This window comes from Prenolepis imparis, unplaced genomic scaffold (genome assembly GCF_030444845.1).
Source record: "Prenolepis imparis isolate NDT839.2.m4 unplaced genomic scaffold, iyPreImpa1.0 SCAF_8, whole genome shotgun sequence".
In the NCBI taxonomy this organism is placed as follows: Eukaryota; Metazoa; Arthropoda; class Insecta; order Hymenoptera; family Formicidae; genus Prenolepis; species Prenolepis imparis.
The window spans coordinates 7,335,379-7,363,017 of NW_028141166.1; the positions used below are offsets into that span (position 1 = coordinate 7,335,379).

At 37.5% G+C, this 27,639-nt stretch overlaps 1 protein-coding gene across 3 annotated transcripts in view; it reads right to left on the reverse strand.

The window, feature by feature from the left end:
- LOC145939962 (CD151 antigen) overlaps positions 1-27,639 on the reverse strand; it is a 141,604-nt gene that overhangs the window by 60,826 nt on the left and 53,139 nt on the right. For all 3 annotated transcript variants that reach the window (XM_083044641.1, XM_083044639.1, XM_083044640.1), the window contains 3 exons: positions 27,323-27,383; positions 21,780-21,957; positions 4,083-4,274 (listed from right to left, as the gene is read on the reverse strand). In XM_083044641.1, the coding sequence (XP_082900767.1) occupies positions 4,083-4,274; positions 21,780-21,899 (312 nt within the window). In that variant the 5' untranslated portion in view covers positions 21,900-21,957; positions 27,323-27,383. The remainder of the gene's footprint in view (positions 1-4,082; positions 4,275-21,779; positions 21,958-27,322; positions 27,384-27,639) is intronic.

A 27,639-nucleotide genomic window follows, 5' to 3' on the forward strand; every position in this document is an offset into this window, starting at 1 on the left:
TAATTTGTTTCGCGCCTCGGCGAGCACTTATGCAGTTAAGATCATGTGCATCGTGATTTAAGCGTACATATCACGGGTCTTAGTGGCCAGTACCAGTTGTAAAAGGACTTTAACTGGTCAGTTAGATTGGATAAAAGATAATTCAATTGCTCCCATACATACTTCGTGGAACTTTCTGTCGGCAATGATGGTATTAATAATTGGTCTATAGCAATTTGCGCAGAAAAATAATCGAAGAGGAAGTAAAGGCATTTATCTCTACTATAATAGAATCGTTAAGTGCTTCATGTGCTTTCTCAAATTTTATAAATATAAAAAAGGTTTATTTATATGTTGGATATTTTATAAAATAGCTTTATAAAATAAAGAGATGTGTAAATAAAAATATACCTATGTATATAAACTCTTTTTAAAGTATACAGCAACTACTAATTTAAATATATATAGTAACCACTAACTTAAATATTAATTTAAGTGTGTATGGAAAATGATTTCTTACGTACATATAGAACTAACTTGGTATGCGTAGGAGTGGCGGTATTTCTAAGGGAACCACGTGGCGGTGAATACTGCGGTTAGTAACGATCGGCAAAGCTCGTTACCGGTGTTTAACTATCATTTAGGCAGGATTAAAGATAATCCAGTCGGTGTCGTTGGAGATATAGCCAAAGTGCGAGTTACCAATTACGGTCGCCGCGCAAACTCCCGATTAAGGTCGATTTATTACCCGGCGAAGAGTGGCCCCTTCTAAAAAGGGGGAACGCGCACAGAGATAGAGGAAGGACCGTGTGTAAGTAACCGCGCGTTTATAACTCCCGGAAATAAAGAATTTTCCTCATCGCGAGAAGATAATTATAATTAAAAAAATATATAATTTACACTAAAAAAAAAGAAACAAACATAAATAACGCAGAGTGGTCGAGGCCTTTGTAATATTCCTTCCGCGGGGGCAAGTAAAACCTTAAATCATTTAATAAGCCCCTAAAGAAAATTTACTGCCCTGTACCCTTAAGAGGAAGTTTATCGCCGCCTCGTGGGGGCGCGACCATAAAATAATATCGCGGAGCGACGCATGAATGCACAATTTGTCAAACCCGTCGCGCATGGCGATGCGAAGGATCCGAGGAACCGTCTCGCGGTCTCCCGGATATTCCTCGCGGGAGAATATCGGGGGACCGCGTCATATACCGTATTAAATAATCATCCGTGTAAACATAGCGGAGTTATCGTTGGGAATCCCTCTATTACGACGAGCATCGTAACAGAGGAATTCCCGGGACGCGATATCTTTGCCTTATATACCATAAGTTCGTATTAACGTTCGCCGTTAAGCCACGACGGTCCCGTGGGTGTTCGCGTGCACGCGTGCGGCCGCATTTCCGACGAGTAAGTCCCTTTGGTGCGTACGTGCGCGCGAGTTAAGCCGCCTTCAAATAAGAAGAAAAAAAAAATACGCTCCAGCACCTACGGCTCTCTGGCTGCGAGTTGCGGTTTCGTCGGAGAAAGACTTTGTCAGCCGACAGCGATAATGTCGGAGGTGGTAGACTACGAGTAAGGTCAAAGGCGAGCTCGAACTCCCTTTACCTGAAGGAAGATTCAAAGGAGGAGATCGGGCATTGTTAGTAGCGACTTATATAGAGAAAGAGAGAAAAAGACAGAGAGAGAGCCGGCACCCAAGTCCCGCCACCAGCACACGGTGAATTATCCCGTATCGACATTACGGTTCATTGTGATCGGCCGCGAGGTTATCGATTTTTCATTTATAAAACAGGAGAGGAGAGAGGGCTTCCTGTACGACATCGCCGAAGGCCAGAGGTGCGTATTTTTAGCGGGCCCGAAGAGCGTGAAATTCGCGGAAACGCGAAAATATTGCGTTCACCTACGATAAATCAGGAATAAAGTGCGCGCAGCCGCAAGAGAAAAGAGATTGGTAAGAGATTTTAATCAACATAACGAATTTAAATCTCTGTCGGAATATATTACGATCTTTACTTAATCTTTATTACGATCTAAGTACATTATCAACGAGAACAGATCGTTTTGCCCGGGCATCCTCTGGGAGATTTAGTTCACTTTGAACAACAGTTTTTAATTTACTCGCATAATCCCCTATCCCCTATCAGTATGCTTTTCCCGCTGGTCACGTAACTAACTTGCTTCCAACAAAGACTGCACCGCCCCGAGCAATAGTGTTGAAGCTGCTCCGCTAAGTCAAAGGAATGTTCGAGCCCGTAGGTGAAGAGCGGCTTGACTCCGAGCAGCAACGCTCGAGCTATACTATGACGAAGTTCTTCTTGAAAGTTTCCAAGAACGATATTAACAACGAACGGCATAAATAAAATCTTTTGAAGTCTCGGAGAATACGATATTTAGCATCGACAAGTGATCGTTAAATTGGATGAAGAGAAATACCGATAAATCGATGGAATATAATCGGCACAAAGTGAAGAAAGGGAGGACTTCAGAGAGAGAGAGAGAGAGACATGAAAAATTTAATCGACATCAAAAGTACCTCATCTGTGACAATAGCTAATTGAATGTTCTCTCCCTCTCTCTCTATCATAAATAAAATTGCATAATTTATAAAAGGGAAGAATCAATTAAACTATACAATTAAAGTTAATTGATATTGATGTGTGTGCATGATAGTCCATTAATTAATTAATATAAACTTTGTTTTATGTGCAAATGTGCATCCAGCTATTATATCATAGAAATCATTTTCATCACATTGCATGCAGCTTCTCTGACCAACTTGTTATAAATTAAATACATCACACACTCTCTGTATATCCATCTCTACTTTGTCTCTAATCTATAGACTCCGTATCTATACTAAATTCTGACATTTAGTTTGTTCTCTATTCCAGAAGCCTTGTAGTTTATACATGATCTATACAAAATATGATCAAAATTATGGTCCAATAGGACAAAGAAATAAATTTATATATTGTAGACTTTTAAATTTATATATTATAGACTTTTCTCATTTATTTTCTTACACGAAGAATCTTTCTTTCCGATTGTACACGATTTTTTTTGTACTTATTGTCCTAAAAAAAATCTCTCGAATCTAAATTACTTTATATAGTTCAAATTTTACTTGTCTTATTTTTGTTCATAATCGGCAAACTTAAAACGAGACGAGAGGATTTCAGGATGACTTTGCAAAGGAGGATCCTGCGGTGTATCGCGATATCGCGGACAATCGCGCGCATAAAAGCACATCTAGTGTTCCGGATAGAGGTATACTTTCAGAAGCAATGGCTCGTCTTTGTTCAAGATATTCGACTGCGATATCCGCCCCTTCGCTTTTTCAAGTCGAGAAGACGCTCTCGCAGCTATTCTCGGTCTCGCAAATTAATTAATCAGATGACGCTGTCTCGCTGATAAATTATTCTCTTTTAGATCGATAAGAGTGACGAGAGAATGAGAGAGAGTGTCTCGCGAAATTACGTTGAATATTTCTTTTTGTAAGAATAAACGCGCCAATTGACAAGCTCGTCATTTTCTGTCGTTTTAGCGAGGAACATGACTTTACGAAGCACGAGGTGAAAGCGAAGATAAATTATGTAATTTATTTGTCATTTATCATCTAATGAATTAAGATCTTTGCGAAAACTGACGGGATACTCCGCTGCTGGAAACGGAATTATTACTGTAATCGATCCGACTATATTACACTTCCCGTCAAACTCCGCGCACTTTACATCGGTTTCTGGAAGTCGATTAATGCAATTCGAACGTGATGATTGATGAATAGTCATAATCAATAGTCATAATCCGCGCGTATGTATAATATAAGAAAAAAAACGAACAAGATGGAATTAATGAACTTTTAATTAATTAAACGCGAGTAACTCGTAATTAAGATAAACAGAGAATAAGATTGTTCTTCGAATGTCTATCTCGCGACATCTCGATCGAATTGTATAATTAACAACTCGTAATAAGATAAACAGAGACTAAGATTACTCTCTGAATGTCTACTTTGCGACATTTTTCGATCGAATTGTTATTTTTGTGATATATGGGTTATATTGAACGTCTCAAACGATTACTATGATATATATGCAACTTACCACGAGCAGGACACATCGATTTTCAGAAGTTACGCCGCCGCATCCGAGCCAGCTACCGATGACAGCCAATACACCTGCGACGATCAGGGCGTAGGCCAAAGTGGGATACGTCGACGTGGACATAAGGGACACGTAGCTGTGCTTTGCTACCACCGTCCAGATACCGATGCCGCCCACCACCAGTCCGGACAGCTGCAACAGGAGCGAGAAAAAAATTTTCGACTTTAATCTCACAGAAGGAAATGTGAAATGTCGTGAAAAATATTCGCCATAATAACGATATCTCACGTAATCTTGTGATTACATAATTGATTTGTCAATATAATTTTTTTTTAAGTAGAATATAATATAATATCGATAATATATAATATAATTATAATATTATATCGATAGTTCCATAGTTCTAATAGTACAAATGAGAGCCCTTTCTCCATGGTACGCTGCTATGAACATTTTTATCGTCGCCGATAAAAAAAAAGTGGAATTAACTTTCGCCATGATCGAACCTTGCCTTTTATAGTCTCGCCGGAAATAAATTTCTATTCCTTGGATGCTGGCGAAATGAGATCAAATCACGTCGGACTTTCGATGGGGGAAAAAAACCGCGACTGGTTATACATCCGTTCGTATCTCGGTTGACGTTCCCCGAAAAAAATCTCTCGAATAATCGATCGTCGCATTCATTATCGGATGAATATAATAATTATAAGAAAGCGGGGAATCGTTGTGCACAGTTTGCAGAACTTTCTATAGCCTATAGGGTCCCCCGTTCAGTGGACTCACAGTGCGTTTTATTCAATTTCATATCATACCCGCATCGGTTCCGCTGTGAGCACAAGATCACAGTTTGATGCTTAGTTGTGAATATCGTTACCGCCTACAGCAGCTGATACGAGAGAGGAAGAGTAAAGTAGGAAGATAGAGAATAACGGATATCGGTCCGACCGATAGCTATACGTATATTGACGTACACATCACATATATAGGATATTCGATAATTGATGCTTCGGGAACGGAAATAAGTCTTTGTTACAGAGTAATATTTAGTAATAATTTTTAATTATTAATGATAATAATTATTATTATTTACTGAGAGAATATTCTCTTAGAATTTACCCTGAAAATCATGGTAATCGTGGGACAATATGATATAGAAAGAATTTTTCTGATTAATATTTATCACAATAAAAATATAGTAAAATTAATCAAACATATTTTATATTTTATTGTAATAGATATTATTATTTTTATTGTGATAAATATTAATCAGAGAAATTCTCATAAAATTTTTTCCATACCGTATTGCCCCACGATTACCATGATTTTCAGAATGAATTCTAAGAGAAAATTCTCTCTGTGTTAATTAATTTAAATCGATATTTATCCTAAAGTTTCAATTTGAAATAAAAAATTATTATTATTAATTAACAAGAGAATAAATATCGGTTTAAAAATCACTGTAAAGTTGACTGTTGTACTTAATCTAAATAAAAAAAAAGGGAGAAGAAAATTGTGGAAACTACTTAAAACTCCTTTATAAGATAATTCTTTTAAAATAATTGTCTTTAACTTCCTCAGGAGAGCTGTTTAAAAGGTTTAAATGCTTACGTAGCCATCCATTTCTCTCTCTTGTTCAGATAAAAAAAAGTTCGCGCAACATTTCACTCACCCCCTCGCGTTTTAGTCGTCAAACATCTCGGTTAAAGGCCGCGCGTCCCGTCGCGATTTATCCGCTTCCGGTTTTTTTGCTCCTCGATGCCGGACCTCGTTTCTCTCTTGCGGCGTAATATCTTTTTTTTTTCCCCCTTCCCCGTTCGTGCATCCCTCGTAACACGCCGACGCACAACGCGAAAGTCTCCCGCGGGAGATCGGTCGAAGGTGTTCCGGAATATACGAGCCACGCCGGCGTAAATATCGGCCGACGTGCACGATATTTACGGTAGTATCGAGGGAATGTGTTCCACACACATAGGTCACACTGTCCCGGGAACAATGACCAAGTTACCGGGCGGCTAGCATTCTCTAAACTCTAAATGGCGCGAATGCGCGATTTTGTGATTATGCATTATGCGCCTTGCATAATCAATTTTATCGAACAAGAAAAAGATTTTGACAACAAAGCTGAAGGATCAAACTCAGATATCACTCGAACAATGCAGCGATTCATATTTAAATCCATTAATTTTTTTTATTATCGTGTGTGATTTATTTGAAATAATTTTAAAATTTCAAGATTTAACAAAAGAATGTAAAACTTGAAGCGACTGAAATAATATAACGTAGAAATCAAATTGATAAGAAGTATTGATAAGAATTATTAATGGGTATGGTTATCTGTATAAACGCCCATATATATTACGGATTAATGTGCAAACATTTAGTCAGCTGTCACACAGTTTACTGCTGTAATAATCGCTAATATCAAATGTATTAAACTATTATACTTTAAATGATCCTAATTTGCGACAGAATTCAAGACGAAACTTTCTCTATAATTTTATGCACGTCACATATGTTTATGTATATATTTATGCATATGTATTTTGTACACTTTATAACTTTTTCTCAAATATTTCCTATATTACAAATTGTATGAATTAGAAATAAAACTCTACGATAAAAATTTTATCGCATCGCGAATTATAGATCTAAAATGAATTTTCGATAATCAACAATTTTTGTAGATTCCATTGTATATATATTCACTTCAATAAATGTCAAAAATCTGTAGAGAATTTCCTCTATCTTTAAAGTTTTGAATAAGTTTTTCAATATCGAATAAAATGCACTTGCCTCGTACTCCTTTCTTTCTGCATCTCTCTCTTTCCCCGCTTACCTCTTTTATTCGGCGTATTATTCTTATGAAATTCAAACATGAAAGATATTATATTGAAAGATATTATATGGAAATAATGTGACGTTATTTACAAATTATCGGCATACGTGCGATATTTACGGTATTGAGGAATGCGGCTTACGCGAGCGGGCTCTCATTATCTTATGATACAGCAGCTCAATTTATGAGCTCGGAATTTGCAGCATGCGTATATATTAAATGGATAATGTACGTTGTTACTGCATATAGTTATAATTCTTTTAAAATAAGCTGTTCTGTATCGTGAGAAATATAAAATTCTATATTATATTTTAATATAATTTATATATATAATTATATATTATATTTTAATATAAAATTTATTATAATTTTCCTCGTAATTTCCATGAATAATGTATGAGTTATAATTTTAATCCATATATCGATCATCTAATGTGATTATAGATTACTTATAAATTAAAAATAATCGATTACTCGCGTAATTAAACAACTTGGAATCTATCACGAGTATTGACGGATTTATAATCGCATTTTTAACACAGCTTTTAACACACTAAAAAAAATTAGTGATATGTAATTTTCCTCGTAATTTCGATAATTAATATGTGGTTTATAATTTCGACAATCGATTATTTATCGAATGTGATTATAGATCATTTAAAAATTAAAAATAATCGATTACTCGCGTAATTAAACAACTTAGGATCTGTTACGAGTATGACGAACTTATAATCTCTTTTTAACACGCAGCTGTCAAAAGAGAGATTGCGTAAAAAAACTTACTGATATGTAATTGACGCGCTGTCGTTATAAAATTTCGCTCGAGAGAAAGTATCGTAAAATATATGTAATATCGTAAAGCATATTATATCGCTTCGCGCAATATGTCATAAAATTGGCGAAGTAATAACGTTTTACGCCGACGAACTTTATATCATTCCGCGACGCGCTCGCGCCAAATGGTACACGACAATTCCGCCGATATCGCGGCCGCGTTTCCGAAGCATCGCGTCATACACAGGTCCGATATAGGGACACGCACATACAGATAACAAATGTTTCGCGCCGTATTCGCGCGGGGACATAATACATCCATTAAAGATCCGGAGTCAACGGCGATGTAACCCGGGCAATATTCCAATCCCGGGGTCGTATTCCGGTCTCGGCAACGTGCAACGCGCGAAAAGAAACTCGATTCGATTCCCCTCCACCCCTTTTCCACCCCCACGGATTGGTTATGGGACCATCGTGATGCTCGGTAGCTCCGGGGGTGCAATTTATTATTTTATCATTGTCCTGATGGTGCACACACATACACATACGTATAGAAACCTTCCGGTATGAGCTACGGGTCGATGATATATCGTAAATCGTATGTATCGCGACCGATATTCTTCGCTTCTACGTGCCCGTATTTCAGATCGCGTCCTGCCCGTATCCTGCCTTCCGTCCACCCTCGATCGGAAAAATAAAACGGGGGAAAAAAAGACGAGTCTCGACATACATTTCGAGAAAACTGCGTTCGAGAAACCGCGGCGAATCTCTCTCTCTCTCTCTCTCTTGCAAGCGCGATTTCGCTTACGTCCGGAAACATTTTTGCATAATTGATCCGCTCGCGAGTCGCGGCATGAATTAAGTATGAATTAGATAAATAGCGTAGCCGCAAATAAAAAAGAAATAAAAATAAAAAAAGATACAATGGAAACTGCATGCGGCGAGATGGTAGCGGAATCCGACGCGAGATATGTTTATGATTGTATCCACGCGATAAAAATTCTTATACCGTAGAATATTGAAATATTTTCCGACGATAAAAATTGGGGGAAGAAATGAGGAAGGAATTGATCGCATTACTTTTCCGAATGCCGCTTTTCCCTGGTTGTGGAAATTCGCGTGAGATATATAGGATACGATCCGTCCTAAGCCAATCTCTTTCGGCACGTTGCTCACCCCACACCCCTCAGTCAGCGGTTGGTTATGTACTTATGCATATAATACAAACTCGCGCGAACTGTATCGGATGTAACGAGACAGCTGGCGAACCGAACGTGCCGGTCAATGCGAGCGCGCGATCAGGGGGGTTAAATTCCGTGGGGTTTGCAACTTGGCCAATGTTATGCTAATCCGTTCACGTACTCGCTAAATTCCGCCGGACAACGTCGATGCACACCGTGGCGTGCAGTGTGCGGAAAACGGCAAACGGAAATGGAGAAATTAAAAGTCGCGGATATCACGCGCGCGACTGAAAAACATCCCCCGCGCAAAATTATCGCGGGGTTCGCGCGTGTAAATTGTGTGACGCGCGGCGGAAGTGTGATGTAATAATAAAATATTTGTGTCGAGGGAAACGCAGTTTAATCTCTTCATTAAATTCTGCTTGGCATAAATAATTCTCGTTTTTCTTCTTTTTTACGCGCGAGATATTTAATTAAGATTCGCGTAAATTCGTGCGAACGTTTTTTCGGAGAAAAAACGAATGAAACACTCTCTCTATGTAAATATTAAATAAATGCGTTATGCACATAAATATATGTACAGATTAAAAAATTAATTAAACACACTTTGTAATAAAGGATTCTTTTCGTTCGTTTTTACGATAGTGATACATGATATTTATTATGATATTTAAGAGAGAATAAATGACAGAATTATCTATTAAATCTTTTCTTTCGTTATATATATAATATTATATATATATATATATATATTAAATATATAATTATATATCTAATTATTTAAAATCATATTATTTTTTCGTTTTATATACATATATAGCTTTAATTCCGTCTATGGAACGTGCGCGGTCAGACATTTACGGTCTCTACTAGATCGTAACTTTCAACGAGTTGTCTATCGAAAACACTCACGCCCTGACAGTCACAGAAATCTCGTTCAGACTGGTTTTCTTGCTGGTATTCTCAAAGGAACGTCGGTGACTTCTCCCGTCCAAGCGCCCCCGCCTCTCTCTCTCTTTCTCTCTCGCTTCGCGTTTTACTTTATTTTTTATCTTCTTCCCCGAACGATCCCGAGACCGTCTCGCTTATCTCTCTTTCCTCTCCTACACCGAGTTTACTCCGATCTACGGGACAAATAAAGTTCTTAAGACGTAACGGCGTTTAGTCCCTTTTTATTGCATTCCACCGTGTAATCCTTGGCGGACCAATCCTTGGCGGACCAATCCGTGGAAAGCCGATGGGGCATGATACTCCGAAAAGAAATTCCATTCGATACACACAACAAACGAACGAGAGACTTCCATATATATGTGTATGTTTATACATATATGTATAGTATAAAGTACCGAATGAAAAGAGCGCGGAGACGCGCGATCTCTGCGATTCGAGACTTTTTCCACTTTATTCCTCCTACTATTCTCTTCCGAATCTCTCGCAGATCTATCTCGTCGAAATTGGAAGCATCTGTTTCCCGCCCAGGAGGTACCCAGAGGTTTTCCTCTCTCATTCAGAGGACAGGATAAATGCTCTCCCTTCGCGCTAAAACGCGGAGAATCATCGGAAAACGAAACGAAACGAAGGCCAAGTGAAATTAAAGGCAAAAACACAATATTTCGAGTTTTTATAACGCTCTTTTTCCCCTGTCCCTTCGTCCTCTCCCTTTTTATCTCTCTTTTTCTGTCCGCGCGCGCGTTGTTATAAAAATTCACGTCGTTACTCCCGCTGTTTTGGCAAGAGAAAGAAAAAAAAACAATTGTTGTAGCTGTCGCGTGCAATTACTGGAATAGTTACGTTAAGTTAGGAAAGCGCAATTCGAGACACACATTCCCTCCCTCTCCGCCATCCCCAATTTACTGGACGGGAAAGAGACGTAACGCGATGAAAAGGAAGGAAAAGGAAAAAAGGATCACGGAAGTGGGGAAAGGAAGCGGACGAGAAAACTGCAGTGTCCCCGAGGCACCAGCAGCCGGACGAAATTCCGAGCGTCTTCAAACGAAGCGGCCTGCATTCCCCGTGGAGTTAAGCACTTGGTCCGAGCTCGCCCCCGCAGACACATTCTACTACACAAATACCTGGCATTCTCTAAATAATTAAATCATCGCCGCCGCGGGCGAGCGAGCGCGATTATTTCGGATACGGGGCCGTGGAAACGAAACACCGAGCGTCATCGTCAAAGACGTCAAAGACGGAGCTTAGCCGCCCACACGCGACATAAACGCGATGTAATTCGATTCGGTACTCAATTACTCTCGTCCCCCTACTCTCTTCCTTTCCCGAGAGTTCACAACGTTATCTCTTTAATAACATGTTACTTATAACGAGTATCGCGCAAAGTTAATTAAAAGTGGATCAAGCGAGACAGACTAGGGGCGTCCGTCAGTCTATCATCGCTGCAAATAGGAAGTTTAATATACATTGCATGATTAGAGAGTCAATTAGAAAGACACGATAAATAAAATTGAGAACCAAAACGTCTCCATTTGACATTTCACTTCGTATGCAAATATATTTTACGTATTTTACCAGCTTAAAAAAAATCAATCGCGTCTTTTTTTTTATTTAATCCTATAAATTTACGGCCCAGAAAATGGAATATATTATAATATATATTTCATTTGTGACGATGTACCACGAGTCCACCATTTTTGCGGGACATGCGAGCTTGCCAAATGCATTCGAACATACACGGAAATCAATCTTTTTTTTTTCCATCGAGCTATCCTCCCTCTACCCCTTCGGCGCCGGCCGGCATTTTTATTACATTAGACGTCAGGATTTCAATATCTCGACGATGTATGACCGGACGACGAGGAAATAAATTTTTGCGCGGTAGCTATATACGAGAGTCATACCATTACCGGACCAGCATTCGAAATCTGTGCCGGACAACGCATATTCGCCGCGTAAAGTCCGGTCGCGAGCGTTTACAGCACAAGTGCGATGTACTCGTTTCCATTTTAATTGCGCCGACATTTCGCGATGCGCCCGCGGCGATTTTACCGCCATCCGTATCGGGGGGAGACCATCGTGCTTGCGTGTATCACTTTAACTACTCGGCATAGTCTAGGATCTAAAATTTGCGAGCTCCGGAAATATTATCTCGTCGGCTTCTCTATTTGCAAAATATTTTGTATTTTTATATATTTTATAAATGTACGAAATAAATATATTATTTATTTTTATATATTTTATATATTTATATTTTTTTTTGTAAGCGTATTCGCAATTATTATATTAAGACAAGGCAAATAATTCAGGAAAAAATTTTTAATTTAATAATTATTTGACTTCTTTCAACGGAGATTCTATGATACGTCAATCTCTGCCAAAATTCTACGAAAACGTAAAACCACAAGGCTGGCCGATTAGTGACGTCTAATAATAGAACACATGCTAAACACGTGTTAAAATCTGCATAAGTAAACAAAAATTTGCGTTTCTATTTTCTTCATTTAAATAATGAACGGTTTGTATTCAGATAATATATCATGCAGTGTCTTTCGTATTTCGTCTTGTGTGTATCGAGAGAGAGAGAGAGAGAGCTATCCACAAACTTAGTTATCCATTTAAATCATATTGCTTGGCATACAGTTATGACTGACATAATCAGTTTCAGAGAATATACACTTACGTAATTCTCTCGGCTTGGAAATGCGTATCCGCTCCAAGTATGTCGGGGTTACGTCTAATTTTAGGTTTCGTTTGTAAAAGCTCAACCACAAGTCTGGACCTCGAGCGAATCTCGAACGTCGCTCAATCTATATTCATATTCGCTTGTATTCGAGTCAATAAAACGTTCCGAGAAACATTTCCGTAGAGCAGAAAATATTAAAGACGGAGAGAGAAAGATGTGATATACTCATATAATTTAAATTCCAGCTAACCTCCTTTATCCGCGTAATTTTCCTTTTCAGCGACAGAATACATAAATAATCGAAGAAGCACCCGAGTTTGTTATAATATATATTCACACGGATCGGATAAAAATTATTTGAGGAACGTTTCCGCTTCGGCCGTGAGACATTTTCTGGAACGTTGCCTGCATCATTTAAATTCACCGGAGCCTTTTCTTCGCAATCCTTTTCGACCGCAGGACGCATAAATAATCGGAGCACGAGTTTCTTATAATATTTACCGTCATATGTTTCTTAAACGAATTCTCTTTTCTCGCTCTATTATATTCGAATATATATATATTTCTCGACATTTTCCTCGATAGTTCCCGTAAACTTTCATCCGCGTTCCTTTTTTCCTTGCGCCTCTCTTTCTTTCTCTCATCGCGCATAGGTGTGCGCAAACGTTGTCATGAATTCATAAGTGTGTATTACAATCCGAAATGATTACGTACGACACGGTAATTCCCCGGCAGCCTTATTCAAAGATACTACGGCCCCGGATGCTGGCGTCGCCGCCGCCGCGAGATATCATCTGCACTGCCGTGCACTTTCTTCCAGCCTCTCCCATCCTCTTTACGACCACCATAGTAACCTCGCTACTGGTGTATACGTGTGTATGTGTTTCACGCGCGTCTGTATACGAGAGAGACTTCGCTTGATTTACGACAAACGAGTTAAGAGCGAGCGCGCCGCCACCGCGTAATGATAAACATTTTCGACGTTGCGTGCGGACTCGCGGATTCTCTCCGAGAAACCGCGAGAAGGCGAGAGAGCGGCGCGCTTAAGCGCGCCGTGTAATTTAATAGAATCGTTTACGGAGAGAGCTTTATGATAATCGAAGCCCCCGAGGCTACGTATCTCTATACATGCATATATGTACGTATGTCGAAGGGATTCTCGCGAGGGAATCGTCGTATCTACGTATTTATCTACGTATATATGTACCAATGTACCTGTGTTAAAAATATTAAGTATGCCTTTGATAGGACTTAATTAAGAGAATTTTTTTCGCAGAGTATATCTCGTTTATAGTATATACGCGCGCACGCATTCTTCTCGCAACTTTTTATTAATACGACGAGCTAAAATTAATGCACTTTTTATTCAAAAGCGCGATTCTCTCGCGTAGATGCGAGATGAGAATTAGACAGTCGCTCGCGTTCAACGCTAAATATATACGGAGAGAAAACGGACTATTATCTTTATTAGATGCTTTCTAAAGCGAATTCTCTGTGCCTGGGTTTTGTTGCCAAAGGATACGGATATAATCAAAAGTTTTCAACTCTTGGTACGTTATTTCGAGAGCGCGAGAACGAGAAAGAAAAATGAACTATTACGAAATTACAAGAGAGCTCGTATATAATATATATAATATACAACCTACGTATAATCAATGTGTGCTCGTAAAATATATTCGAGTCCCATATATATTCGCGTGTTTCCTTTCGTGCGTTAATATCACTTTGCGTTTAACGTTTATTTAAATCGAATTAACAGAATGAATCTCACGGGAGCGTAAAGGGCTCCGGCTGCAGAGTTCGAGCGGAAACGATAGTTTCCGTGTGTACTCTCTATTATCTATCTCGTATTTTATGCTACTCTTTACTTCGTGACTCCGGCGCTTTTATCGCACAAAGAATCTATTGATCTACCGCGTATAAAACCGGTAATCGTCTTCGATGAAAACTCGGCTCGTAATAGCGATACCGATACATATAAATTTCGCTTCGGCAACACAACGACGGCATTTAATCGCCGCGCAGCGTCTCTATATCAGGCCAGAGAGAAAGAAGCCTGATGTGCCTTCGGTTTCGTACGTCGAGAGAAGGTGGATATCCATTAGCATAAGACTCGAGAAGATCTCCGGTCGAAGATAGCCGCGCCCTCCCCCTTCCTTCCCTTTATTTATATAGTCGGAACCAATCAACCGTTCCTATGCGTTCCTGAGTGCCCGCGAGTCTGATAAAAGCCAGATCCTGCCTTCGTGTCGCGATAGCAAACGAGCTGCGAACCGTTTATGACATCAACTATCATTAACTGTTGCTACATCTCGATAGCAAAATACGTGGATAAGACTCGAGCTAGAGTTATCCCATTTTTCATCGACTGCCATTTTTTTTTATTTTGTTCGCGAGTTTATGTGTAATGCTACATGGAAAAAAATATTAGCTACCAAAGCTAAATGTTAGATGTCCCTTATTACACCTGATATTTAATTACAATGTCTAAATTTTAGCTCTACTATTAATAATTAATTAGTCTGGCGCTAGTTTAAAGAGACTGAAAGAGAGTATAAAAGAGAATTTATGCGCGGGAAAAGCAGGCGAGAACAATGCGAGAAAATCAGGTGAACAAGTATGAATCAATAAACTGAATATTTATAAACGCGCTAACGAAAAAGCGAATGAAAATGTGGGTTAAAGGGAATGAAATGAAATAAAATGCACATATAGCGGAAAAGAGAGAGGAGTTTAGAGTAGAGTATTGAGAAAACCGTGCAGATATTAATATAATACAAGTATAATAATTATTATTATATATGTAATAAGAGAGCAGCTCTTTTTACAATAATATGCTGCATTAATTAAATGATAAGCTGTCATTGATATTAGGGAGAAATAAATCGTACGTTGCATCGTATTACGTACTGATAATGATTTGCGCCGGACTATCTAAAAGTGTCGGGATTGCTAACTATTACCCCCAATTTATTACTTCATCCACCCTACAGCACACCCCTTCGATATCCTCCGATCTAGAGATGTCATTTCATGGCGCATTGGACTATTATTCCGCGATGGCGAGCGTGAAACTGATCTTAAGCTTCGCCGGTGTCTGGAATATTCCAAGATCCAATCTCGCGGAGGCACGTAAATTCTCGCGAGGAATCCGAGAGGTGAACCCGTTGTATCCCCAGGCGAAATTAGAATAATTATACGTATAATCTAAGCCCGCTTCACCGTCCGCTCCTCGGCCGATTTTAAGGTAAAGCAAAGAAATCTATATACGGCTTTTTTTTTTTTCATTTTTCCGAGAGGGAGCATGTGTATGCATTTTCGAACAAACATAACAAACAAAGAAATCTAGTTGATCCTGTTTTCTTCCCGAATATCTCGTTTTTTTATATAAATGTTTCGATTTATCTCGATATCGCTTTCGCAAGATGAAAAATTACTCGCTGCTTCCGCAAAAGAGCAACCTATACTAATCTAATGTCGGCAAATAATATTATTAAATTATTTATTCAGAAAAAAATTTTATTATTTTTTAATTTTTTTTTCTGTATCTAAAAACGACGGTTTCCATTATATGTGCAATTTACGAACTCATAATAGATAATTGCATTATGATTGATATCTCATGTTTATGCAATAATTTAACGAAGCAATATTCTTATAATGTAATATTCTCTTTATACATAGAGTTAATGGATGCATGTATAAAACATGATATAATCATTAAATCGCGCTGCACAATTAACTCAATGATTCATCAAATGATTTATGTACTTACATTACAATTGCATTATATTACAGCGTTACGAGAAAATATTATTTGGGGACGACTAATTAGGGTCCGCTAATTGTTATTCTTGCCGGCGCGAGTGCCCAGAGGATATATATCGAAAAAAGTACACTATTGTCGCAACCGATTCTTTGTCGCGTATACTTTTCCAGGGAGTTTGCATGTTCAGTTTGCGACCATCTCTATATCGTACGCGTTTAATCAAAAGAGTCAGTGTTCCCATTCAGATCGATGGATCGAACCAACTTCGAACCCCGGAGTGGAGAAATGGCGTTATTCGCTACACGTTACCAGGATGCGAGTACAGGTCGCTAATTAAGCGAGATATGCCACGGGGGAGACGCGAGAAATAATTCAACCCACGATTCCCCGTTTCACGTGACGAGGATTTCGGTCCCTCTCACCCTTTTTCCCAACCCCTGCGCATGTATGTTCGCACAATCGACCCATCGATCTGTCCCACGATCGGCGAATGCGTGCCGATTGCATTCTAACCGGCGGCGGCGCGTGCGACGAAATGTAAACACTCCTGGGAACGCACGTCGCGCACGTCGTCACCGGGAATATATCTCGCAGTCTCGTCGAATTGCGAGCATAATTGAGACGATCAACGTGGATAACTCGCATATAATCCTCTCGTTGCGACGATCTCGAGGAGACAATAGAAGCTTTAGCTCAGCAGATACGAAGTCCGCTCGCTTGAGACCAAAACGTCGTTCATGAGACATAGAGAGAGATCTGCTGTAATGCGCAATGATATGATGTATGATACATATATATTATTTAATCCATGCCTTATGGCCTGAAATCGCTTTCAGTTTTTACCGCTGTTTTTTTTTTGTGTATAAAATTAGAGTTATATTTATAATTATAATTTAATATAATTATAAATCACGCCTAATATATAATTACTACTTAATGATTAATACATCAAATAACTCAAATATAAATCAGACAAAACGAATAAAGCAAATCATAAACTAATCTTGCACTTAAAAAATTATAATTTAGAAAATTTAAATTTGAGTATAAATATTAAATATATACATATGTATGTGTATATGAATATTCGAAATTAAATTTGAAGTTGAAGATTGGATGCTGAGATTTAAATTATATCAAACTAACTTAATTAAACTCTAATCTACTTTAAACTATCCTAAACTTTAAAGATTATTATTATTTTGTATTTGCTTCGACGACAAATTTTTTCTGCAATGTGATTAATTATCTGTGTGCGTACATTGCAACATTTTTAATTGAATTATAAAATAAATAAATTTATGAACTTATAAAACGTAATATACTACATGCATGATGAGAATTAATAAACATCGTGAGTGATGTATGTATTTCATAAAGTAGAGATTTATTAATAATTTGAATTGAATACACACGAGCGCGCATGTCTTGAATATATTTTATTGCGTTTAATTTTATATAAAAACCCGCCACTCGCATTTTCTCTAAAAGCTGTCGATCAAATTACAGCGCAACATTAAGGTCGAGTGAGAGAAATTGTGACAGGAGAGTCGAGCGAATACTTCATTTGAGTACTGTGAACACTTATTAGTCAGTAATTAGCAACTCTGTTAGCGATATGGTTAATTATTACAATTAAGCTGTTCTGGGAACCCAATTCCCCGCAAGAATTCCCACATGTACATATACTGTCGAGACTGTTGCATTACTCATGCTCGGATTTGAGCGGATAAAATCGTATTTTGCAAATAAAATATGTTCAGTTTACTTGAAAGAATAATAAAAATTATCAAAGAACGCATTCTTGTCCGATGTACCGAGAAAGACAAGACGAGATATTATTGTAATTATCGTCGCATGGAACTATTTTATTAAACAGCAAAACTTTGCAAAACGCGAATTTACGTGAATGTCATTTTTCCTATATACCTCATTAAAAGTTTCCTATACTTCATTGAAAAACTTCAAGCTCTAAGTTGTATCTTATTTTTATGTCTAAAAGACTTTCCGACTTTTCTTGATTAATTAGATCATTCTACCAGCGATTCATTAACCAGCATACGTTCGTCGAGAAGAGAGAGAGAGAGAGAGAGAGAGAGAGAGAGAGAGAGTGCAGCTAGTCAGTCACTTTTCGTACGTAACGTAATTACCACTCGCTAATGGAATGAAATCGCGAAAAACCTGCAGTAATTACTTCATTACCTCTTTACTACATATAATATCCCAAGGAAAAAAAAAATTATGCAAAAAGTCAACTCGTCTCTCTATTCGCGAGAATTCTAATTCAGATGTTATTACGGTTACGTTGGAATTCTTCAACGTACATATGTGGAATTAATTTAATTAAAGCGTGTGTAATTGAAATTCTTCATACCGATCGTAATATCAACACAATGTTGTTGATGTCACCGTCAATCTCGTTGCGGTAATAAAATTATTAATAACATTATAAAGGCACACAGTAAAATCATTTGATTACGCTTATATTAGCTTAATTATATAATGCGCATGTATCATTACGGCAAGTTTTAGAGCAGCATCTCTTTCTCCGGAGAAATATGCTACTATCTAGTTCATCTCTGCAAAATATATACGCGGTTTTATTTCCGCGCCATTAAATTAAGGAATAAAATCGTTTCTCGCGCCGTTTCAGTTAGATTTACGTAAGGATTTCTGCAATTATCCACTCACCATCGTTTCGTTGATCATCATCGGTGGCGGTAACATTGAATTTACTTTGGTCTATGATAGTGATTGCACTTCTCTGAATGCGATCAATGGGCGTAAACGCACGTGTTAAGCCGCCACTATTGTTGCACCGGTATTGTTCAGGCACAGGTTATTGTTACATTATGCCTGCATTATTGAGCCTTATTACGAGCAGAGAGAGAGATGTTCAAGGCACTGAATTTAGCACGACTTACGTCGTTGCATAATACGAGGAATGTGCATCGTTGACAATCTGAGATTCACGTGATAAAGACTCAATATTGAAAGATATAAATATGAAATATATTATTTAATTTAATATATTTAATACGAAATAATATTTCGCGAACCTGTTTTCAAAGTCATAAAAATATCTGATATATATGTTTGATCTCGATTTATATGTGCTATTCTTATATTAAGTAATCATTTCTTGAAAAACAAAATCGCTATTTTATATTGATAATATAATGCAAAAAGTTACGTCATTACATTCCTATAAGCATATTTTTTTCCCTTTTTTTCAGCGCAATGCGAAACTCGCCCCACATCTAATTAGAAGATAATGATCTTCATTAAAAGTTTCGGCTTTTCAACAATCAAGATTCGGCGGTGCAGATAATCGCGTCAGAAAGTAAACTGACCTCGGTGAATAAAATCTAAGACAAAAAAAAAAAAAAAAAAAAAAAAGACGATGCACGCTCGTCGAACCGCAATCTCGTCCTTCGATCGGGAGAGAATCTCCTTTATTTAATCGCGAAATCGTCGACATCGGCATCACGCTTTTTAACGAGGCGCCGATGTTTAAGATCGAAATTATAAGGCCGGATAAGTGCGGACTTATCGATCGATTCCCTTCTCCCCACATTTTGCCTTTTTTTTTTATCTTTCTTTTTCTTGTCCGCGCTTTAAAACACTTTGTCTCTGCTGCGCCTTTCGTCGCTCGCGCTTATTTTCCAGACAACGTACAAGGTGTCTGCACTTTACGACGAGAACTGTATTAGCATTTTACGGCATGTATCACGCCACGCGAGCATCGATGTTGGCGCCATACCTTTTTGTAATATTGAGATTGAAAGAGAGAGAGAGAAAGAAAGAAAGAGATCACTCTCTCGATGTATGGAGCAGACAAGACGGTCGCATTTGTCGAAAAATAAGAGACTCTTCTCTGCATAATCCAGCAATAATCCCGGAAATGCGCGATTTTTGAGATACAAAGCTGCAAAAGTTATTAGTTACCTATATAGTATACTAATATAAATATAATAAAGCTCTCAAAGTGGCCAATCTTCAAATTAAAAAAAAAATTTGAATGTAATAGAAACGAATGATTGGTATTGATATAGAGGCATCCTATCATAATCTGTTAACGGAAATTAATAATTATCCAAAAAATTTGATTTGATTGTACTATGTTGATAATTGATTAATGATAATTAATTTGTTAATTAATTACCATAAATTTGTATGCCTCGCAGAGTGAAACATATTATATGATGGTGTTCGCATAAAATTATTATTTAATTAACCGCGTACGAGCGTGAAGCTTCTCTTTCGAATAATCTACGATGCCTATTCTTCCGCCACAATATCCGCTCTTCCGCGCTCCAATTATTCGTGGCGCGTACTTTGTTATATTCTATGCACGCGATTCGAGAGATTATATATTTCTCGCGTTATACTTCAATCCCCCCTCTTCTCTCTCTCTCTCTTCGCGATCTTTTCTCTCCGATAAAATTCTTTTATGGGATCGACGGCGCGATCAAAGAAGCGTCTACGAAGAGTCCTGCGTGGTTCATTTGCGCGGCGATTCGTTCCGTCTGTTTTAATTTAATTTAATTCATGCTAAAAGCATCGGCAAACGTAAGACTTTCGATAATAATTAAAAGGAAATTAACTATTATACTATCGCGGTGATTGTTCGAAGACACGCCGGACATCCGGCAAATCGACGATCGAGGACGGCTCGTCTTTATGTGAAGTGTGCAAGTCGCTTTAATCTCCCATAAATTGCGAAAACGGAAGCGAGGCGAGAATAATTGCCGGACGATGGCGCATTTTTTCGCCTTGTTTCACTTCAGCGTTCGCTAGCGGTGTTTTATACCGTTATCGAATTTCCTTTGAGAGACACATTCCTTAGATATTAAGCATTCCGACACGCGTCTTTCAACAGCCTAATTAATATATCGAATATCAAAGGCAACGTATATAAATACGTATACATATAAAAAAATTTTTTTACTTAAAAATTTTAATTTAATTTTATTGATTGAAATTTAATTATGAATTCTATATATTGGGAGTCTAAAGTTTCATTTGTAAAAATTATATTATTAATTTTTAAGTTTGCATATTTAAATGTTTGATGCCTCTTGTAATAACGTTTACGGTAACAAATTGTCAAAATTTTATGAAAATTACATCAACATCTCGCATCAGTGTTTCATAAATTTAATATAGATTTTTTTTTTTTTTCATTAAAAATGTTAAGTTTTAATAAGCGATTGAAAGAAAAGCGAAGAGAGAAATAAATTGTACTGTTTTACTCTCGTAAGCGGCAGAGCGGACGAAAAGTCCGCGCAACTGTACGAATCAAAATTGTAAAGCGAGACTTTAATCAAAATAGTGGAGAAATCGCGTCGAGAGAAGGACGGACTCTCTCTCGAAGCAAAACAGCGAATTTCACGGTCTTTTATTTATGTTAACGCGCGCTCGTAAACACATTTTCGAAATAAAACTATATCTCCGTCTTCCGTCTCGCGCGCTAATGTCAAGATAAATGGTCAGTACTTACAAACAGTACCACGTTGTAAATGTGAAGAACGTATTTCAAGAAATTCACGGAGCAGCAACCGTCGTCTCTGGTCCTAAGTCTAGTGGAAGTGCCGGGTAATCTCTCAGCGTTCTTGGCCATCTTTGGTCAATTTTTGACTGTGTGCGTCACCGTTCTCGTTGTCACCTCGTCGCCGTTGCTGTAACATAAGGAATAACAAGACCAGGTCAGACAGAAATTCGCAATAACACACATTATCTGAAAGAAAATTAACTAGACGAAAAAAATCGCAAGATGAAATATGAACACACAGATGAAGATAAACCCGCATCTTTTGTATTGAATATATGTATAAGCAACAATATATAACATATAGCTCGATTAAGTATAATACATGTACACATTTATCGTAATTAAGAAAGTGTATAGGATGTTATTTAGTGATACAAGAAAACTTGTGCGAGAAGAATTACTTTGGTAGCAACTCGAGGAAAGAAAAAGAAAAAGAAATATTTTACGACTAAGGAAGTGCGTTTAAGTAAGTAATCAACAAGTTTTCGACTGTCTACCGCCCAGGAAAGTAATCAACGAGCTTCAGTTTCAACGTCAGAGTCTTGCTTGTTTATACTCGCTTGGACACTGGATGAACTTAAAGCTTTTCTTCGTTCCGGCTCGACGTAAACTTTGTTACAACATCACAAGCCCAGGATTGCCGTCAGATCAACAACGGAAGGGAGGGAAGGAAAAGGGAGAGGAATCGCGCACAAATATTTTTTAAATAAAATATATTAGCATTCCGGGAAATCATACTTTCTTTTGTCATACTCTGCGTGCATTTTTATAATCATATCCATCAAGTTTCTCAACAAACGAAAAAAACCTCAGCTCGAATTTACATTAGTAACTAATTATCTATTTTATTTTCTATTTTGTTTTTATTTTATTTTATTTTTTATCCTATGTAATTGTGTTGTATTTACTGTTCAATTGCGCTGTAGATGGTCCAAAAAGGGACTGAAACTTTCTTTTTGATGACTTTACATTTGTAATAATTTTTTGTTTACAATAAAATATGCGCGCCTTAATTACTGCTAGGCTCTTATTGCCGGGAAAATCGTCCTTTTAATTGTCTAAGAAATTTACGTATAAACTTTCGCAAAGTCGCGAATTTATCAGTGTGATAAAGGCACAACATTCACCATTTAATCATTAACCATCTGCATGACGACGCCTGCATACATTAATGACAAAAATCAAACGGTATCTCGTTTCGAGTAATTTCGTTTGCGCCATAATTGCGCGCGGAAAACGCTTTCTTGGAAGAGCGATTCTCATCTTCGGCAGACGGTACCCTTTTTGCGAAGAAGCAGGAGTTAACTTTAATATCATTAGAATTTCAGGAGGAGAGAAACGAAGTTCCGCTCGTTGCGTCGCGAATGCAAAGGCAAAGGTACCGAGAAATTGATGTAATTTGATAATCGCGCAATCGATAGCCCTGTCAGACGCATGTGTGCATATCGTGAGCAAAGGATGATCGGCGACGTTGATCGAGCACCGGGAGAGTAACTTCGTGCTCTACGGTTCGAAGTGAAAGCAGCGCGCGTTGGCGCGAGTCCAACCAAGGGCGTCCATAGATTTTGATTCAGGGGAAGAGGGGACCAGGGGAAGTCTCATAAGGGACCGTACTGTCTATTTTTCGCTGTATATATGTGAACCGTTTGTGTGTGAGCGATGATGCAATTTCAACGAAATTTCCAAGACTCAAAATTGCTTCAAAGTTTTTTTTAATAAACGTAAGCTTCTGGGATTTTTTTTAGACGTTAACGACAAGAAGAAATGACAGTACGTCTTTTTCCTTGATGTCGACATCGTCTCGAATTATGTGACAAATCTCGGTAAATTTTTAAATTAGAACAAGTACCATGACCTCTCTTTCTTTCTTTCTCTCTCTCCGTATTCACTATAGTCAACCTTGCGGGTTGACACATAATGTCGTTTTACGTTGCCAAGAAAAATGCGAAGGTCTCCCTCCGCTCTAATGCATCACACCCTCTGCCTCCCTCTTGCTTTCATTCTTTCTACGATTCTCTCGTTTGTACACGCGAGTCGCATTCTATGTAAGAATGCATAGGAACGCCAAGTATTTCCTTGCACGAAAGCTGACACGACAGATTGCACGAAACAGCCCGTTTCTTTTGTATATAACGATTCTTTTTCGCGATGAAAAAGGCAGTAAGATAAAGTCGGATAGGTCGAAATGACGTGACGAAAATATTTGAACAATATAGCTTGCTGTCTCTCCAAAGTAAGCCTGGCAATTTGTAATATATAATTTATCGCGATCGTTGGCTATCTATCATGTACATCCACCCATTTTATTTCCATGTTGTTGCATTTTATAACATCTCTCTTTATTAAGTTCTCTCTCGGGATCCGACCTTAAGATATTGCAAAGAGAAAAAAAAAACGTTGAATAATTCATACTTTGATTACAACCCGTACTATTCTCTAAAATTCGACCCGGTACAAAATTGCAATTCGGCGAAGGAAAATTACATTTGTTGTGGTCAACGTCCGTTCGTACGCGACTTGTATACCGAACGAGAATGCGTGATAACCACTCGATCTTCTCGATCCACACACACTTTGTTGACAAGGCATTCTCTAAACAATGCAGAAAAAGTAAAAATCTTACGTCGTGAAAGACACAACTAATTTGATATTTTTTTAATTTTTATGAAAAATATATATAGATATATATTCTCTTAAGAGCATTCAAATTTAAATTTCAGATTACATTGTCGGAGAAAAATTATGTCAAGGGACAAAAGTGTAGAATATTTCAACTTCTTTTAAATTTTAAGCGAAAGTTTCATATTATTGCGTCGTCTGAGAAGGATCGAAGAATTTTATTGCACGATCCCATCATTTGACACTTGTGTAACGAGAAATCGAATGAAATACGATCGAGAACGACTCTGTTCTTTTCTGCGTTTCGAGTCGTTTCTCTCTCGGATGGACGAGCGCGACGAGAGTGCAAAGGATAAATGACGCATAATAAGGAGCAGAAGGTAGGAGAGTACGCGGATCACGTCGAGGATTGGAAGATGGTGAACGGAGAGAGAGCCGGAAGACAGAGGTGATTACAGCGACGGGCGAAGAAACCCGAGGATGGAAGATGAAAGAGAGAAACCGCGAAATTAAATGGGTGTGACCCGTTCCACGTGTGGGCGAGTGTACAGAAAACTTCCCCCGAGATACGATGTATGCGTGAATAAATTTTTTTCTCTCTCCGTCGAGAGTGCAAGGTCAAAGATTTTAATGCAAGGCGGACGGCTCGATGCCGCCATACGGTTATTGACCTTCTGAAATTTATCGGTTATCTTCTTGCTACCAGACTAACGTATATCCCCGATTAAAATAGCAATATTATCGATAGTGTATTATCCTGGTAATTTTACGGATAATTTATACCATATCCTCCTTTTTGCAGAGATTAAATGTATCCCTTTATAGAATATTGAGTAATGCAAAAACGCGTACATATAATAGAGTTTAACTTTGACGCAGAAATTAATTTTTAAAAACAATTACACGCCGATATATGTGTAAATATGAATGCTATTAGTGTTGATTTATTGAGAAATACACGTAAAGATTTTGCAATAAAATCACGCATACACAAGCAAGCTGAATTGATTGATTCTGTTAATCTAATCGCTTAAATTAATGTGTAGCACTGAATTGCAAACCTAGATGCAAACGAGGCCGTAACGTTTATCTCGAATTTCTGTTTACTATAGCGCTGTATCCTGATTTCGCCGATATCTGCTCATTATTTCTCTTCGCATTGCTGACACTATTATATCTCTTTTTTTTTCTCAAACGACATATTGATCATGGATTGCGCAAAAAAATGATTGAATAAAAATGACGCATCGACGTGGCCGAAAAACAGAAGCAGCTTGCGCACTTTTGAGATAGATTCGTTATCCACTTCCGGTTCAGAGGAGCGCGTTAACTCGCGTCATGGAAAATTCGTTGATCATTGTTCCGGTAAAAGAGATCCGGGGAGTTTACGAAGTTCCGTGGAAATATCGTTCATTATCCCGATGCTCTTTGTGGAAAACGCGGACGCGAATCACGGGACAGCAGCGTAAACAACTTTGCGGTTTTCCACGTCGGAAAGCACGTATATTTCGTTTTCCGGGTGCGAAAAAAAATGTCGTGACTACGAAAAATACACCGTCTTTCTCGCAAATTTAATATTACGTCGATAAACACTCGTATACATATATGTATTACATATATTCGTGTCCAAATCGAGTAAACCGATTAATCGGTAAAATCGATACGATCATATTGAATATAATGCCCATAGAAAGTACATGTATGCACAATACCTACAATGTCTACATATAGATAGAGAAAGAGAGAGAAAGAGAGGAAGAAAATAAAACAGAAGGATAAAATTTGTATTTTGACAAAATGGAAATTTGATGGAAATTGCACATGAGAGAGAAAATCAACATATCTGCAAATATCTAAATTTAAAATTTCATGAATGTATATTTGAATGTAATAATGCCGAGGTAATGAAAATATTTTCAATTCTCTGATTATACATGTGTGCATTTCCAAAAACGCGATTCGTAAATCGTGCATATTTTCATGAGAAATGCTAATATTTTACAAAACTGTAGTACTACTAATACTTTTCGATTGGAAATGTAAAATGATGATGATGTGTATATTTCATGTGTATTTCATGAAGATACATTGGTGCATTAAGTAATGAATGTAATAGTATTTAGCGAGCATTAGCAACTCATACATATACTGCTATGGAAATCAATATTGACTCTGTTAGAAATTAATGAGTAAATATCATTTAGTTATATTAAATACCAAGAATGATGCATCGCGTAGCAATTCTATCATATTAACTGTTCATAATCGACCGTACATAAATCTTAACGCATACATACATACATATACATATCTTTAAATTATCTCTTACTAAAAAAAGCATGTTAAAATAATAACATGGTAAAAAATTAAAATAGTAATATGTTGTAAATATATTGTTATATAATGTCTCTTATCCGCGATTAATATTTTTTGACAGAAATCAACTGATAACTATCAAAAATATTAATCGAGTTTAAAGTATACTATAACATATTATTTAAAACATATTATTTTATTTTATTTTGAACAAACTGTTAAACTATACTAATCCTCGCGATGACAGCCTCTCGATGCTACGAATATAATGCACAATGCGAATCGAAACAGTTAATCAGCATCGGAAAAGATGCACCAATACTTGCAAGAATCGACTTAACGTGCCTTTTTTAGAAAGGAATGTTATAATATTTTTAATTCGATTAAATATTTTTCACAATTATCAAAGCTAATTTTTGTCAAAAAATATTAATCGCGGATAAAATATCATAACATATTATTTAAAACATATGTTACTATTTTAATATTTTCAACATATTATATATACCCTCATTACCGCTATAGAAATATTATAAAATTAACAATTTCTCACTCACCGATACTTTACACGGCACTCCCGACACGACACGTGAATCGCACTGTGTATCGCAATGCTACCTGTAACAAATAAAATACATGCATATATTAGAATAATCTTATTATTTCGCATTATAACATACACAATATAAATATGTAAGCTAGAATTAACGATAGATATATCCACGGATCGCAACACATTCGCGCGCGCGAGAACAGATTAAGTTGGGTTATGTTTAAGAGATTTTGCATCCAATTTTTCGCGAAATATGCGTTTCGAACAATTACGACTACATATTAACGTTGAAATTATGATATGCGATTGATAAATATTACA